The sequence below is a fragment of the Cygnus atratus genome, chromosome 5 (assembly GCF_013377495.2).
Source record: "Cygnus atratus isolate AKBS03 ecotype Queensland, Australia chromosome 5, CAtr_DNAZoo_HiC_assembly, whole genome shotgun sequence".
Classification (NCBI taxonomy): Eukaryota; Metazoa; Chordata; class Aves; order Anseriformes; family Anatidae; genus Cygnus; species Cygnus atratus.
The window spans coordinates 4,617,627-4,634,675 of NC_066366.1; the positions used below are offsets into that span (position 1 = coordinate 4,617,627).

General features: G+C 39.4%; 1 protein-coding gene across 15 annotated transcripts in view; it reads right to left on the reverse strand.

Moving 5' to 3' along the window:
* PLEKHA7 (pleckstrin homology domain containing A7) overlaps positions 1-17,049 on the reverse strand; it is a 151,515-nt gene that overhangs the window by 55,787 nt on the left and 78,679 nt on the right. For 11 of the 15 annotated variants that reach the window (XM_035550073.2, XM_035550074.2, XM_035550070.2 and 8 more), the window contains one exon: positions 6,108-6,191. The exons of the other annotated variants lie outside the window; for them this stretch is intronic. In XM_035550073.2, coding sequence (XP_035405966.1) covers positions 6,108-6,191 — 84 coding nt within the window. The remainder of the gene's footprint in view (positions 1-6,107; positions 6,192-17,049) is intronic. 15 annotated transcript variants of the gene reach the window in all.

The window sequence follows — 17,049 nt, forward strand, 5'->3', positions numbered from 1 at the left end:
TCACTGGGGCAAGGAGGGAAGATGAAGGAGGTGAAGGGCAGAGAAAGGAACACTTAACATACATATTCAGAAAATATGTAGACTGGGAAGCCTGCAGACAATATGCCTAGATTATGTTTCTTCATTTTATGGAGTAGCTATTTCATATAGAGAGAGAGCACACTAATTGTCTCAGGAAAGAGAAAAATGAAGAATAAAAACTAAAGTTTTAACATATTAGAAATTAATTTTTGCAATAAAAACATTAATATGGAAAAATAAATTACCCCAGAGGAATGCCTTTAATTACAAATCAGAGTAGATAAACTCAAATTGAAGCATGTCCACTGTTCAACAAGATACTGTTTTACAGTACGTCAAGCTTTGTGCAGTTAAAAAAAAAGGAGTAACAGAACAAGGTTCAGAACTACAAAGATAAAAAGATAAGCTTTATACATTTAACGAGATCTAACAGAAAATCACTAGCACTACCAGAAAACTGCAATGCAATACAGAACAACAACTGCACAACTTTAAAGAACTGATAATTTTGCCATTTGGTGATTTCTCTTCCACTTCTTACTGAAAACAATCACTGTCAATAAACAAAGCTTTCATTTGTTTGCAGTACCAAGATTAATGATGAACTTCAACTGGAAAAAGAACAGAATTAAAAAATAAATAAAAAATAAAAGAGCAAGGTTGTTGCCATGGAAGAACTCACATAGCCAGCACAAGGAACAGTAAGTCGACTGAAACAGAAAAAAAAAACACAACAAAACATTATTATTCCCCTAAAACAATGCCTTTGGTAGCAAACACTGGTGATCCGACCTTTTTGTACCTGAGATGTAACAGAAAACACAAAACAGCATTGACAATGAATTTAAAATATTCAAATGTAGCATTTCAATTATAAAATACTGTAACAGATTTGCATTAAACCAAACTCAAGCTCAAGTCTCTTAATAGCTAATTAATATTCTCAGTCTGTTTTAAATTGCAAAGAAATATATGGAGAATATACGGAATTACCTGCAACAGTCCAACATGCTTAATGGTGTTAAGACCGTCTTAACAGTGTTTACAGATTCATCTTCATAAATAAGTGAATAAAGCATTAACCCTGTGCATTCAGAAGCATTAGGTCAGAATCACTATTACCAAACGTTTCATAATGTTTGTTATTCAAGATACTGCATTTTGTCTTCACAGTGCTGGGTTTTGTCTGTGTTCTGGACAGTTTTCTTGCTGCTTCCCCCAGGGGTGTGCATACACACACAAAATGGCAGTGTGTGCACTCGGTGCTCCAGTCCCTTGTAAATCTTTATGAAATACTTGAAAATAACTCTCTACATAATATATCTCCTGTCTAGCAACTCCCTGCTCTACTTAAGCCATGCTGGGATGTCTATAAAGAAATCACATTTTACTACCTAAAAGAATCACATGGCCAGTATTTAGTTTATTTTTAAAAAAATGAACAAAAGGGGATTTTACACCAGTAGTCCATATCAAAAAATGCAATACTCATGAGAGAAGCAACTCCTTTTCTCTAAAGGATCATAAAGATTAGTCGACTAAAAAGACCCACGTTCATACCAGTGACTTAAAAAGTTTATTTTGTTGGAACAAAATAACATTATGTTAGTCTAGTTCTCATACTAATAAATCTCCTTTTCGGTTAGATAAAAAATAACTATCTTTGTGTTTCTATACACGTAAACATGCCAGATGTTTATTTTGGGGCTGCTTAGGTTTCCTCCTGTCTATCCACCTGATATTTTTGCTGCTATAGTAACCATATGCAATAGAAAAAATAGGATGTCTCTCTCTCCAGAGATAATCCACAGAATTTATCAGTTGCACAAAAAAAACAGGCAAAAAAGGATAACAGTAATTGCATTAAACACATAATGTATTTTCTGTATTTCTACATTTATGTTAAAGTTAAAAAGGATAAGACTTCAACATACTGTTTTCTCATTTGCAAGCATAATGCTATCACAAACACACTGTAACATTTCTAATACACAACTACTAGTGTTTAGCAACAGATGCAATTATATATGTCCCTATAAGTGCCTGCTTATTCCTTCCTGTATTAAGTTAAGAACTGCTATTTATAGAAAAATAATAGAGAAGAAAACTAAACATTGCACACATCTATCCTAAGCAATTCTATCATAGGTTTTTCAAAGAAATGCATAAATAATGATCATAGAATTATGGTTTGGGTTCGAAGGGACCTTAAAGACCATCTAATTCCAACCCCCTGCCACGGGCAGGTTCACCTCCAACCAGCCCAGGCTGCCCAAAGCCCCATCCAGCCTGGCCTTGAACACTTCTGAGGACAGGGCATCCACACGTTCTCTGGGCAGGCTGTGCCAGTGCCTCACCACCCTCAGAGTAAAGAATTTTTTCCCAATATCTAATGCAAACCTACCCTCTTTTACTTTAAAACTATTCCCCCTTGTCCTATCAATACACTCCTGACAAAGAGTGCCTCCCCAGCTTTCCTGTAGGCCCCCTATAAGGTCTCCCGAGCCTTCTCTTCTCCAGGCTGAACAACCCCAACTCCCTCAGGCTGTCTTCACAGGAGAAGTGCTTCATCTTTGTGGCCTTCCTCTGGACTCATTCTAATACTGCCACATCCTTCTTGTGCTGGGGACCCCAGAGCTGAATGCAGGGCTCCAGGTGGGGTCCCACGGGAGCAGAACAGAGGAGCAGAATCCCCTCCCTTGCCCTGCTGGCCACAATGCTTTTGGAGCAGCCCAGGGTACGGGTGGCTTTCTGGGCTGCAAGCGCACATTGCCAGCTCATGCCAAGCATTTCCTCAACCAACACCCCCAGGTCCTTCTCCTCAGGGCTGCTCTCAATCCATTCTCCTCCCAGCCTGTATTTGTGCTAAACACATAATGATGTGTTTAAGCTAGATCTGATGCCTGTCCAGCAGCCTGAGAATGAGAGGTGGCGATCTGACAGTGGTCTTAGCTAAGAAAGGGTTAGGAAATAAGGAATCATTAATCACTACTTTTAATAATAATAAAAATCTAAACAAAAACATCTTCAGGAAGCAGGAATAGCATAAGGATCAAAAGATAGCATAACTTAAAAGTTACAGGTTCCAAGCAATACTCTTTGTGTTTGTCTTCCAGTTACAATGGATGTGAGAAAACTGGAGTTTGGCTTAAGCATTGAGACTGATGTGATATTGCTTAAAAGGCAAAATGCCTTGGGAAAACACTACTGAGGCACAGTCTCAGCCTTCTACTGAAAGCATCCCTGTTCTCATTTGATCAAGTGAGACAAGGGCTTCTGGTTCATAACCAATCGTAAGTACGTTAGGATGAAATCATTCACCATTTCCCAAAACTCTTCTTTTCAAATCTTTTTTCCAGTACATTGCTTCCCGGATAAGAAATGGCCTGAACAGTCCATACATTCATCATCTCTGGATTACTGTAAATTACTTCCCTGATGTTAAATGTGTCCTCTTAACAGATATGTTTGTTGCAACTTGAACAAGTTTGTGCCTAGGTCTCCCCACTAGTCCTAGTCGACTCCTGGCTTTGGCCCTAACCTGAAATTAAAATCAACCTTTAAGTAATAAATCATGTCACAACAACACTGAAGAAGAAACTGATGTATAAAAAACCCTTAAGAGAGCTGCTACTTCAGACAGAATGCTTGAGCTACAGAATAAAAAAGAAACTTGTAAGTAGAAGAGAAAGTACTCTTGGTCAAAAGGATCTTACAATGGAAACAGTTTCCACAGATCATGCAAACCCAGGGACTACCTTTTTGACTGCGTCCTGTTTGTGAAATTAATTTCATTACAGGATATGATCTACCACACTGATTCCAAACTAATATACAACCTACAACACTGATTCCGTACAAATCCTGGATGCCTGACAGAAAAGAACCGAAAGTGTCACACAGCCCCATTACAATTCCTACATCAAAAGACAGAGAGGTGCCAACAGCTCCCTTGATTTCAGCAGAGACATCCACATATGTCAACAGTGTCATCTGCCAGAAACTCAGATGTGATGGCAAGGAACAGCGTCTGTATAAAACCTACACTGCTGCAAGCAGAAGTACAAAACTAAGGAAATCAGAGCATCTCAGGCACTTAATGTCATCCTTTGAGCAATTTTAACTGGTATATTAAAAATATCCAATGTTAAAAACACTCTGTTTGTACTTCAGGCCAATAACAAAGCTCAGAAAAACATTCTTGCAAAGACTGTTTCTTGAGTAGTTACTACAAACACATACCCCTCTCTATATCCCTCTGGTCATTCCCTCTTCACTTGGAATAAAAACCACTTGTCTCTACTAATTCTACTGCATTGCAAGATTTTTTTTCTGCTTTTGATATCATCTCAGTATGAGTAATTGAAGTCTGCAGATGACAAGTTATGCCTGCTCATCTGTTTGCCCTCCAAATAAACACCTCAATTTCTCTTCTAAAAATGCTTCTGTTATATACAGAAGATCAATAAAGCCACATGCCATCAGCCAGTTAGTCTTTCAATTCTTATAGCATTTTTTCTGCTACCGCAATTACAAAACCAGAAACAAGCCAAGGAAGTGTGTGTAACCCAGGGAAGCACTCCAAGGAGTTCTGTCCAAACACCTACTCTCCTTGACACGTGTATGAATTTTCTCCACCCTAAATTTGATTGAAACTGTCCAGCAGATTAAATATCTATTAACGGCTGGAAGCCAGAACACAGATGGACAGTGGCTGTTGTCTATATTGCCTTGGAGATTTACTCATTGCAAGATACCTGTTCTCCTCGCTAAATGACTGGGAACAGCTCGTTTGCATGCCTGTAACAAGCCACCCCCCTCCTGAGCAGCAAGCCACACACATACCTCTGAACACTTGGGGTGACCTCCAGCTCAGCAGCATTTCCACACTCTTTACACCTAATCACAGCAAAATGTGGCCGACATTCTACTTTGTGCTGGTTCTTAGCACGGGCCTTAACATAGGATTGGCCCTTGGATTTGCTTTGGGCTTTTGGGTGAGAAGCTTGTATAGTGCTTGGCTTTTTTTAAAACCATTAAACCAGGCACTTCTCAGGGCTGTATCAGAAGCCCTGAGCAGAAAGCTGTATCGTCATGCTCTACCTCTTCTTTCCTCTCCAGGTCCACAGCAGAAGGCATTGCCACAAAAGGCTCAATCTCCTGGGAGCCTCATGAGGCCCTTCTCTAGGCCTGTGAATTCAATACCACCTCACCACCCTTAATGCAATACTGCTTTAAATTAAATGTAAAGCGGATTAAAATGCCACATAATTTGAAATATAAAGTGTTCAAAATCACGAGGGCAACCTTACAAACCACCACGTGCAGGGTGTTGCAACATGGTGTCTGGGCTCTGTCATGTGTGAAGAGGGGCATGTGAGGGCTGAGGCTGCTGAAGCAATGTTGTAAGACGAGGCTGGAACGGGGAAAGGTATCTGGTGTTGTCCTCTGCCTCTTCCTCTTTGAGGTAGTTTTAGAAGTGACGTAGCACTGAAGGGATACCCAGCCATCCAGCTACAGAAGGGATTCCAGGATCTCCTACCTATTCCAATCTAATATGCAGCATGGATGACAGGAGTAGGAAATACATTGAAAACATATGTGATTTTATTTCTCTAGAATAAATTGAAGAATGAATGGACAAAAATTTTTGAACAAAAAACAGTCCAAAGACACAATCAATGTAGAAAAACTAAAACGTAAGAAAAGCAATGAATTACAACATAAAATAGTAATATTTCTGTGTATTTCAGTTTCAGTACAAACCTTTCAGTTTCCTGCAAAGATGTGAAAGCTTTGTTATGTATGTGTGACACATAAACAATGACAATTTATGTAAATATCCTACTTAAATGCTTCTTTTTTCTTTTTCTTTAAATAAAGAACTGGTGGAGTTTTCCTCTCCAGCCCTTATGTGGAACAGTGCTAGACTCAAAAACATGCTGTCTCAATGAGAATTACCTTTTAAAGCATCAAGCTGTATGACATTTTTGCTACAGTACCAGAAGAATTGTCAAATTACTAAACCACTGTAATTAAATGTGTTATTATTTTAGATCTCTTGCCATAGGTATAGAACTACTTACTCTTCATGCAAAATAAATTCAATATTTTCTGGAGAAACCTGTCCTGTCACAGGATGTCTAAATGACGTGGTCTGTTGATTATGGCTGAAAGGAAAACAAAAAGAAAAAAAAAAAAGAAAAAAAATTAATATTGAAGTGCTAAACTCAGTAAAATATACCAATGATACCTAAAAAGGCAGAATGTTTTATATTGACGCTTAGCTTCTGCTACTCTAATGTATCTCTTAGGTACTTTTCAAGCTTCTTGCTGTATTCTTGTTGACTACCAATGGCATACTATATCTTTTAATTATTAAGGAGGTTAATGTTTTAAAAGTAAACTAGTTACAAAGCTTAGTTAGGGAGACGCACTTGAATTTATGAATATTTATACCTATTACTGTATTATTTAAACACTAACATATAATCTACACAACATAAATTATTGATTCATATTTCTGTAAATTTCACCCAGCAAACTAGTCAAATAAGTTAAAATGCCGCTGGACAGTTCACAGTCCCACACAATTTGTAATATTGAATGAGATCACTGAGAGATGTTTTGTGGAACCCATTTATTAGATGCTTTTTTCCTCCCTAGTATATCTTCAGTGCTTTTTCTTTGTACCTCTACACATAAGATTATTTTTAACCTTAACTGTTTAGATGCATAGCCTATATAAAGCAACATAACTTAGTATTTCAGCTGAATTGAATTTAAATTGTGGGTTTTTTTTTAATCAACCTTCCCCCCTCAGAGTACTATCTACGTGTTTTACCACCCTTTATAAATTATTACTGTCCATTAAAGGCAATTACTTTATCTACCTGTATAACTGTACTCATATAATGCAAAAATGTGGAGTGAAGAAAGTTTATTTCAAGATAAACTGGTTGTCTTTCCACCTCCCAGTGGGAGACATATACAAATTACAAATCTTAAAGAAATATGATATTTAAGATCTTATTTCCTAATTACAAAGACTGTGACTGACTCACTGCTAGAGAGCCTTAGAATGAACAAGTAATGAACCAGTTCACTTATTTAATGTTCTGAATTTCTATGCTAGTTGTTAACAATGTTTAGGTAAACAATATCAACAATATCCCAAAGTACAATTCCCATCAAGTGCAGCAAAATGTTAACAAAAACAATAAAACAAAACTATAAAAAAAAAAAAGGCTGTTAAATGATTTATACCTCAAAGATTCAAAAATAAATACTTCTCCATTCTTCTGTTTTAAAGCGTGTTTTTTTTCCTCTCCTGTAATGACCAGCCATTTCAGGCCTTACACATTTGACCTAGTAGTCTAGCATAGCAGGACATCCACCCAGAAACAGAATAGGGTACAAGGAAGTATTCTCGGGTTTCAAAATAAACAAATTCCAAAAAGGTTACAGCCTTTCTACAGCATACAAGACAGCTGAAAATCAAACAGCTCACGCAAACATTCAAATGTCAATAGCTCAGGACGTGCCTGGATTAAAAAAATATGCAGTTGAGTCTCCTCTCAGTTCTTACTGATACCTGCTCCCACAAAGTCTCATTTAAACCATGAGCGGCAGAGGATGCTGTCGGTACTGTAAACCTTTCACCCTCTTCCAATCTGCCTTGCTACAGAATACCATAAATAAGGGACTAATATAATAAACATCAGTGATAAAACGAGAGCAGTGACAACTTATATTGCACCAAAAGGACTTTTCCAAGCCCCAGCTCTAACGAAAATTCTAGCCTTAGAGCCAGTACAAGCTGCGACCAACATATCAGGCCACACGCCACCCAGCACAGCAGCGACAGCGTTCATTGCCCAGACTGGCGAGAGCCAACTTCTGCTGTAGAGGTGGCTGTATGACAGAAGTTGTCAGTTTCTACCTCCTCAGCTTGCTCCTGAAACCAGAGATGGGGAGAAAGCAGTTACAGTAACCCTGCAGTGCAAATATCTACAAAGAAGCCATGGTCTTTTTCTCCTAAGAGGACTGAGAAGCATCGTTTTCTGAAGAGGCAGCACTTTAACCTGAGTTTGTACTCTAGGTCTGGGTACACATCCCAAGAAAGGAATATGAACTTGCAGATGTTTTCAAAGAAATTAATAAATAAACTAGAACAGTAACAATTAAGTTCCGTTTTCATCACACAGTCCAAACAGTTTTACGCTGAGAGCATTTCCTTTCAAATCAGGACCGAAGCAGTCCGTTTAACCTTTGATACATAGGCTAGGCGTACAACCAGAAACGCAATTACATTGTCAGCCGTAAGAATGAAAGTACATTGTCAGCTTTATTCTCCAGAGGCTGACAAACTGTCAACAAGTTTTCATCTGCAGGCTTTTAGTCATTAATAACTCCATAATTAAGACTAAGAAAAAGGACTCTATTCCAGAAGTGCTCCAGGGTAATTTGGGAAATGAAGTTATCCATTGTACCATACTTGCACTTTTACACAACTTCCATTATTTCCCCTGAAATAAATTCTCCAGGCCTTTGGAATAGGAATTGGTTCTGTTGCTGTAATTACAGAGCAAGTTCATTAGTAATAGACTAAATACTACTTGCTAAAGATAAAAGTTTCAGCTGCAAAGCAAACACCTCTTCAGTATTTGAGCAACTGCATTTTGGAATAGTTTTCCATTTTGAATGGGAAGAGCAGAGAAACAGAAGCACAGCTATGTTCTTAGAGAAAGCGGTTAGTAATTTCACAGACAAAGACACATACCAGGCCAAAACTTTCTGCAAATCTGCAAGTTCAATACTTAGCACTTGACTAGGAGGAGAGAAACAGCACCACAGGCAGTTCTGCGGAACACAGTGCTTTATTTGAATTTGAAAAGTGAGAATTTAAATGTTTTGCCTCATAGGTCTCATTAAGAATAAGCAATACCGTTCAAAACAATCTATACAACAGATGGCTAATGCCTTGCAACAAGGAATTAGAGAGCAGGGAGATTTTTGCCCACAATGAGAGCAGTCAGACACTGGAAGAGGTTGCCTAGCAAGGCTGTGGAATCTCCGTCCTTGGAAATACTCAAAACATGGCCAGAGAAGGCCCCGAGCAATCTCATCAAACTTCTAGGTTGGTTCCATCTTTTAAGCTGCTTTGCACAGGAGGGGCCGGATCTGAAGGGGTCCTGAAGTTCCTTTCCCACCGAAGTTATTCCGTTCTGTCACTCTCTGCTGCTCCCTCCTCTGCAAATATCATCCAGTTCTTACAGTCCCTGTGAACCTTTTCCCAGTGTTTAAATAGATGCAGCCCAGGCATATTAGCAGTACCTCTCTGATTAGAATGAAATAAAACCCGAACTGTTATTAGATTTTTAGACTTAGATCACAGTATTTCTCGTGTTCATGTTTTTCAGCCATTGGCTTAGCAGTAATTTCTCTGCTTACGTGGCAGTGAGAACAGTAACATCGCTGGGGACAGTGACCTAGTGACTCTGCACAGTGAAAACTGTTCCTTGTTGCCAAGCACACATGAAGAAAAGCCCTGGCACAGCTGCTCTTCAGACACACAGGCTAACCAAGCCTCCCGGCAGTTCACCACCTGTATTTCCTCCAAATAGCAACTGCTAAGTTTCTGTTGTCCAGAAATCTACCATGTGTAACAGGCACAACAAGCGAGCCTTAATAAAAGGACACGTGATATGCTGCTGTCACTCTTCATGCCCCTTTTTTTCCTTTTTCTCCAGAGGAAGACCTGATACCCCTGACAAAACGGGGGAAAGCTTCTGATACTTCGCCATGGGAGCTCTGAAGGCCCCGTGATCTGCATTAGCACACCGCCACACATCCAAGATGCTAAACTTTCAGGCTGTGTGATTCAGTTGTGGTATTTTTGTTAGCCATCGTCCTTTAACCTTTTAGTTTACACAACATTTACACATGTAAGAACCAATAGCAACCCACTACATTTCTTAAGACCAATGTACTATAGCAGTTCAGAAAGACTCGAGGCCTTCAAGCTATATCTACCGCTCACTCATCTGGCTAATATTCGCCACATTTGCAAGTTGGCTGCTTGAACACACAACATAACCTCCAAGCTGGCCCTGGGCTAAAGGCTGGAACCAGCAAACCTCCTGCAACCTGAATGCCATTTATCATCCTCCTGGGGGGTGGGAGCATGACAGCCCGATAGCCTTTGCTGACACCTTGCTGCTTGCCATCAGAGTACAGCCTACGAGATTTCTCAAGTATTACTGATTAAACAAGTCTGCAAATTTAGCATTGCCTACCATTTGTTTGCACTAACGTAACCTATAGTATCCTGAAATTTAACCAATTTAAATACTGAAAAACCTCACAACTGCAATACAGTTTCCAGTCCTGCAATGTAATTCACAAGGGCAGGCCCTTTTCCCAACTCACTGATAATCAACATAACTTCACCTATTTTTATCTTTCAGTTCATTTTGTATTTGAAGTGAAACCAGATTTTAATAATTAACTTTTGGCCATGACTTATGTTGATGACCTTGCATTTGGTCAAGCAAGTTTATATATTGCCTCTAGAGTAATTTAAATGCCCAGACAGATGAATCTTGAAATGTGTGAATCAACTACTGATCGAGTCTACCTCATCACCTTAACAACAAATGTACAGATTGCAAAAGTAATTCATGCTGTCATTGGATGGACTACCCTACAAATTATTACAAGCCATTTCTGTGATATTTACTTCTCCTGCTGGCTGACTCCGTTATGCTTATCTTCAAGACCACACAAGCACCAACAACTTTACGCTGAAAGTCCCAAATGGCAGTGAGAGTTAGGGGTGTGCACCTGCGCTTCTAAGGGAGACCCTGCTGTGGGGGCAGCTGACAGAAGAACTTGAGTGGTGAAGAGCTGCTGGTCTGCAGTGAGAGTGAGTTCTCCAAAAGGATCAAGTGCTTGTATCTAACCAGGCAACCACTCAGGTACGGGTTGCTTTATTTCATAACGTATTGCTGAAATACACAAATAGTTTCAAAACAGCTTAAGCATTGCTGAGGAGTTTTTGTTTGTATTTTCATTTCAGCTTTGAGAATTGGTTGGAAAGAAAATCTAAGACATTCCAAGAAAATCAGTGCCACGGAAGTTCTGTGAAGAATATTCTTCTAAGAAAAATGCAGTGTAATACTGACATAATTTAGAAGAATTTTAATCAATACCAGTAGTACCCACTACTACAAGCTAGACGCACACCACAAACATCTTTTCAGGATTTTAGTTTAAAATAGCTAGGTGCCTCTTCAGAGTAGCAGTGAAATCCTTGGTCCACTGTAATCAATGTCCAGTAGATTTAATAAGGTCCAAACCATCACCCTCTCCTATAGAATCATAGGATAGTTTAACTAACATCTTAGCCCATTAACTTTTAGGGAAGAATCACAGAGTAAACGCGATTCTCTCAAATCTCATATCCTCCTTAGAACATCACAAGCTTTTAGCTGTTAGTCAGAACACAGTTCTGTAACTAGCCTGAGCAGCTCTGTCTGCGACTACAATGAACACAAAGGCCCAAAGACAGATAAGGGGATCACTTGCATGAGATCAGATTGTATCACTTATTCCCACTTTTCTTTGTATTTGAAAAAAAAAGTATGCTAGCTAAAGTTTTTAAGAGAAGAAAATCCTCAGAAAAGGGGGCATTCCTGAAAAGTCAAATCTGATTTTATTTCTTTATTTTCCCAGTTTTAGAAAAACTACACTCCTTGCCTTCAAAATTTCAGCGAAAAAAAAAAAAACTCTCTGATCATACCAAAATAAAATTAGAAAAGCAAAAGACCACCTTATTATATCACATCATCTTAATAATTCGGGCTTGTAACTCACTTAGGACTGTTCCTTTCTTTCTTTCCCACTCAAGTATTTGAAGTTAGTCAGGTGATATCTCCACAAACAAAATGTAGTACCTTCAAAAATATCTAAATGAATTTGGAACCTTGTGACCTAAACAAAAGAGTTTTGACAATGAGTGACAAAGAGTGACAATGAAATGTCAGCAATATCGCAATGAGAGCAGCAGACCTAATTGATTGTACAGTACTTTACAGAGACCATGTGAACATCTATGGCAAATTTTGAAAGTCTGAAATGGAAACAGGAGTAGGTTCAACAGTTAAATACATGTATCAATGATATATGCATATATATATTTGAATGCATACACGTACACAAACATATGTGCATATAAATGTGTATCTATTAGATGAATATTGATCTATAAAAATGTATATAAATGTATTTCTTCCAGTCATCATCTCCAATGCTGGCACAGCTGTTTCTTCAATGATGTAGATAACTGGCTCCTCTGGGTTTAATTTTCATCTGTCCTTCCTACAAATGGTCCCAATGGTCCAATTAGATTCAGAAACTCTGAAGACGGATGCTCACTTAGGAGGCAAGTATTCTTTTAATCAAATATTTTTGGGAAGCATGGATTTGTTTTGTTGTTGTTGTTGGTTGGTTGTTTTGTACTGGGGTCATTGATGTGACAGGGAAGCAGCACCTTTTATCACTAGTAAATTCTATACCATACATGAAGCAGTATTTTTCCGATAGGCTGTCATACAGAAGAAAACTATACAGACATGACACAACCGTATTACATTAGTCAAGCTGCAGAATAGTTATACACAAAATGCTGCTATAAACCAATTCTTCCACAATAAAAGAAACACGTAGAGAGCAACACAGGTTGCTCATTGCCAGCTTTTTAATGTTGAACAACTTAAGTCTTGCACACTTCTGATATATTGATTTTAATGCATAATGTGACTAAGCAATCGTCAGAGGACAACACTGCAGATTAAGAGACCTTGCTTGGCTGCTGTGTGTGACCCCAGACAGACTGCAGAAAGACATTGCCCTTCTCCTCCCTCCATAGCATGGAAACGCTTTATCCATAACCTGTATCAGAAGAACGAAGCTTTACTCAAATACTGTTTCCTTACACAATCACAAGAGTTCAGAACAGGATTAAAGAATTATAGCTGTTATCAATGAACTTCTCTCAAAGATACAGCCTAGGGTACTGCATTCAATTTCAGACAGGAAATTTTCTACAGGAAAGACATCAACAAACCGAAGCAAATTTAGCAGAGGGGCAGCAAGATGTTCAGGAGCACCTGACCTGCGAGGAGAGGCTGAGGGAGCCAGGCTTGTTCGGCCTGGAGAAAGACAGCTTCAAGGGGACCTACCAGCAGCCTTCTGCAAGGAGACGGTGAGAAGGCTCTTCACAGCAGTGCCTGACAGGAGAGCAGGAGAAAACAGGCATACATTGAACCAGAAGAAGTTCAGGCTACACGTAGGAGAAACTTTTTCACCTCAAGGATACAAAGATGGATGGAGCAGATGGCAGGGCACTGGCATGGGTTGCCCACATGGGCTGTGCAGTCTCTGCCCTTGGAAGTTCTCAACCCCAGAATGCAGGAAGAGCTGAGCAAGCTGGTCTGACCTCACAGCTGACACTGATTTGAGTCCATTTAATTTCTTCCAATACAAATTCCATGAAAGATGAAAATTTATTCACCCTGGGTTCCTGTGGCTACGTGTTTTTTATCTAGTAGGGCACATGTCCCTGCCGAAGTTTTCCCTGTAGTTAAGGACATACAAAATGCTCATGGCTTTGTCTCACTCCCTTCTCCATCCCCACCCCTGTTCTCTGCCACTTGACAGTCCTCTTGAGGCATGAAAGGCAATCCTACAAACTCCATCTCCTTCAGACATCAGGCTGGAGAATAAACAAGGATATGAGCGTCACATTCCCCGAAGTACAGTTTAATAGGAACAAATCACAGTTCTCACAGCACACACCTATTCTTGTGGGCTGGCTTGTAGTGTTCACTGGCACATATACTTCAGAAAGTGCCTTCATTAGCAACAAGCTGTTCCATCGTGTCTGGCGGTTAATTCTGAAATGCTTCGAACTCTATACATATACTCTAAGGACAAGCTTAAGCCACAAACTAAAAAATGACAGCAATGAAGTTGCTTCCTTTGGTTTGTTTAACTCTTGACTGTTTTAAAGGAGTTCCTCCATCCCCACCCTCATTCATCTCACAGGTGGATTAAACATGCTGCATCTCCTCCAGATGTAAATGCATTTGGAGAAGAAAAGAATTTTTCCCCTATCAAATCTTAAGTATAAAGGGGACTGCAGTACTCCTGCAAGGCACATCAAGCTTCTGCTTGGGAGAAGACTGGCAATAAAAGAACATCTTGCCTCAGGTAACAAGGGCAAACTGAGGAATTCTGTCAGGCCCACTCTCCAGAGCTGAGTTGGACAGACACTGGTTATTTACCCTCCTGTCTCCAGAGGCCTGGAACACACAGAACTGATATACTCTGACATATGAAAGCCATGACTCTAGTATCAGTTCATAGGCCCCTGGCACAAGTCATATGTGATCCTGTACGAACCCAGAGCCGAATTTCTCTGGATTTATACCGACAGAAGGCTCATGAGCCGAGGCAGTGAGGGCCGAAGCCTGGCCTGCAGCAGACCCATGTGGGGCGCGCACGAGCAGTGGGCAGGGGTCCTGCTGGTCAAAAGAGAAAAGCACTTCAGAGCTGCCCCTGCTGTGCAATGTGGCTTCAAGCATGACAAAAAGGGGTGCACTGTCAAAGAGTAATACCGCTTTAGAAAAAAAAAACATACATTTCAGTCAATTGGTACAGTATGACAAGTTACTGCGTATTAATTGTGGTCTTTCATGCCTCATAGAAAATAGTTCTGAAGCCAAGGCTATAAAGCTGATAAAACTGTACTAAAATGTTATTTACCCAAATGTTTCCATCATACCGTTACTCAAATATATCCCCACTGCATAGCAAGAGACACATTATGTTTCATAGCCTAAAACTAATCCCAGATTAATATTTTAGGAATTAAATTTGTAAAACAGATGTGGAAGATTTTCTTTTTAGATTATACAGAGTTTATAAAATTATCCAGAAATGTATTTTTAATTCAACAAAAAGCTCTTTGGCATTAAAAAGAGATTTATAGCTCTATGAGTTTACAGGACTTCAGTAAAACCAAGTCAAAAATATAACCTAGACCAAACTCATCCTTACAGAGATGTTGAAATGTTCAGTGGCTCCCAGTCAGACAAGCAGAGAAATTCTGAGACACTTCCAAGCAATCACAGAAATATTGCCATGGAATTAAATTTTAGCAGTCTTTATGGCCTCTATACAATGGAAAATATGCTAAGATATACACACTAATGCTAGATAAAACTTTATACAACCAACAAACCAATAAAATAGCATTAGTAAAAGGAATTATAACAACATACTAAACAGTTCTGAACTCTGTAAAACTTTTCTGTTTTTAATACTCACCACTTCATTTGATGCAGAAACCCAAGCAAATTGTTTTGAAAATGAACTATTTTGGTGTATGCAATGCCAGAATTCCCTTTACTAAACATAAACCAACAAAATAAATCCAAAGAAAGAGAATGAATTATTTTTGGTCAAGCATTGTTTCCTCCCCAACCCTCAAACCCACTGCTATGTAATCAAAGCACGTTGAGTCACAATATAACCTATAACAAATTAATAACAATTTATACTGTTGGCATAATGTATTGGTGCTGAATTTAGTATATTTTATGTCTATGTATGTGAATCAAATGTAAATCAAATATGAAAGCTCTTGTATAATGACATTGTGTTTAATTTTTTGAATCAACACTCACATCGCACTATCAGAAGGTGAAAATTTGAGAATAAAACATTACAATAAAATACAAAAAAGACAGCTGTGAGAAGAGTGACACTGAAAACAAGGCACCAGTGGAAGACATATTTGGATTTTCTTAACGCCTCTAAGTAGACACACCAATGGTGCCCAAACAGCCAGCTCTGAGTAAGTCCCCAGAAGACAAAGGTGACGCCAATACGAAGAGCTAGTGGCTAAGAAAAACAGCACAATGAATGTAGAAAGAAACATTTGTGCTCCTTCAGTCTCAAACAAAACTTTAGCTAGCAAAGACATTTTAAAAACTACTTTTTTAAAAACTACTTTTTTAAAAACTACTTTGTTGGTTTTCTATGCAGTGGTAAGGAGCTTACATTTATATCAACCAATGTCGACACACTTTGTTGGTAGCAATGTCATTTGGGGACAACATGCATCTTTAAAATCAGCTCTGAATTAGACTGTGAAACCACATTATCCCATTGGGAAAGATGAAAAATTCTTCCTTAAATACATGAAAAATGCTATTATTTTTCAAATTAACTGGAAGGATGAAGCAACTACAACCTTTCACAATAAGCTTGGAAATCAACAGCCAAATGTAACAGCCAAAAGAAAAACTGGCAGAGGAGACATAAAAACAAGCTCCTTGACTTTGGTTCGGGGAGCAAGACCGCAGCAAAACCCAATAGCTCTTAGCACATCACTAAATATAGCGGAGCTATCAGCTACATTCCTCCTGCACCACTTGAGCAGCATGTTACGGTCTCTTGTCTGGTTCTTGTCCAGCTCTACCATGCTGAACCCGCAGCCGAGCCCTCCCTCGCCACCAAGACAAAGCTGGTGCGGATAACGCCTCTGGGAGTACAACTCCTGCAGCCTTATCCCCAGGACCTTCACAGCCCCTATGGCTCCACAAAAAAGCTTGCACAGCTGAATATCAAAGAAACATGCCCTGACATAAGACCGTGGCCAAAAGACCTACAGCATTGCCATCGGTGAGGATGGAACAGCTTCTCACCTTCACAAGGCAAGGACAAGTTCCCCGCCACTTCCCCAAACCGGCCCACAGCAGGAGCAACGCTGAGGCAAGGGAATCTGGCAGCGAGCAAGCTCTCACACTGCTGACAAGGCCTGGGGTGAGGACAGGGAGAGCTGGGCAGGATTAGAGATCGAAAGAAATTCCAAAAACTTTTTCAGATCCTGCGTTAACTCCACTTGATGCCAAGTAAGCCTCTATCAAGCATGTGACTGAAACTTGGCAGCTAGGAAGG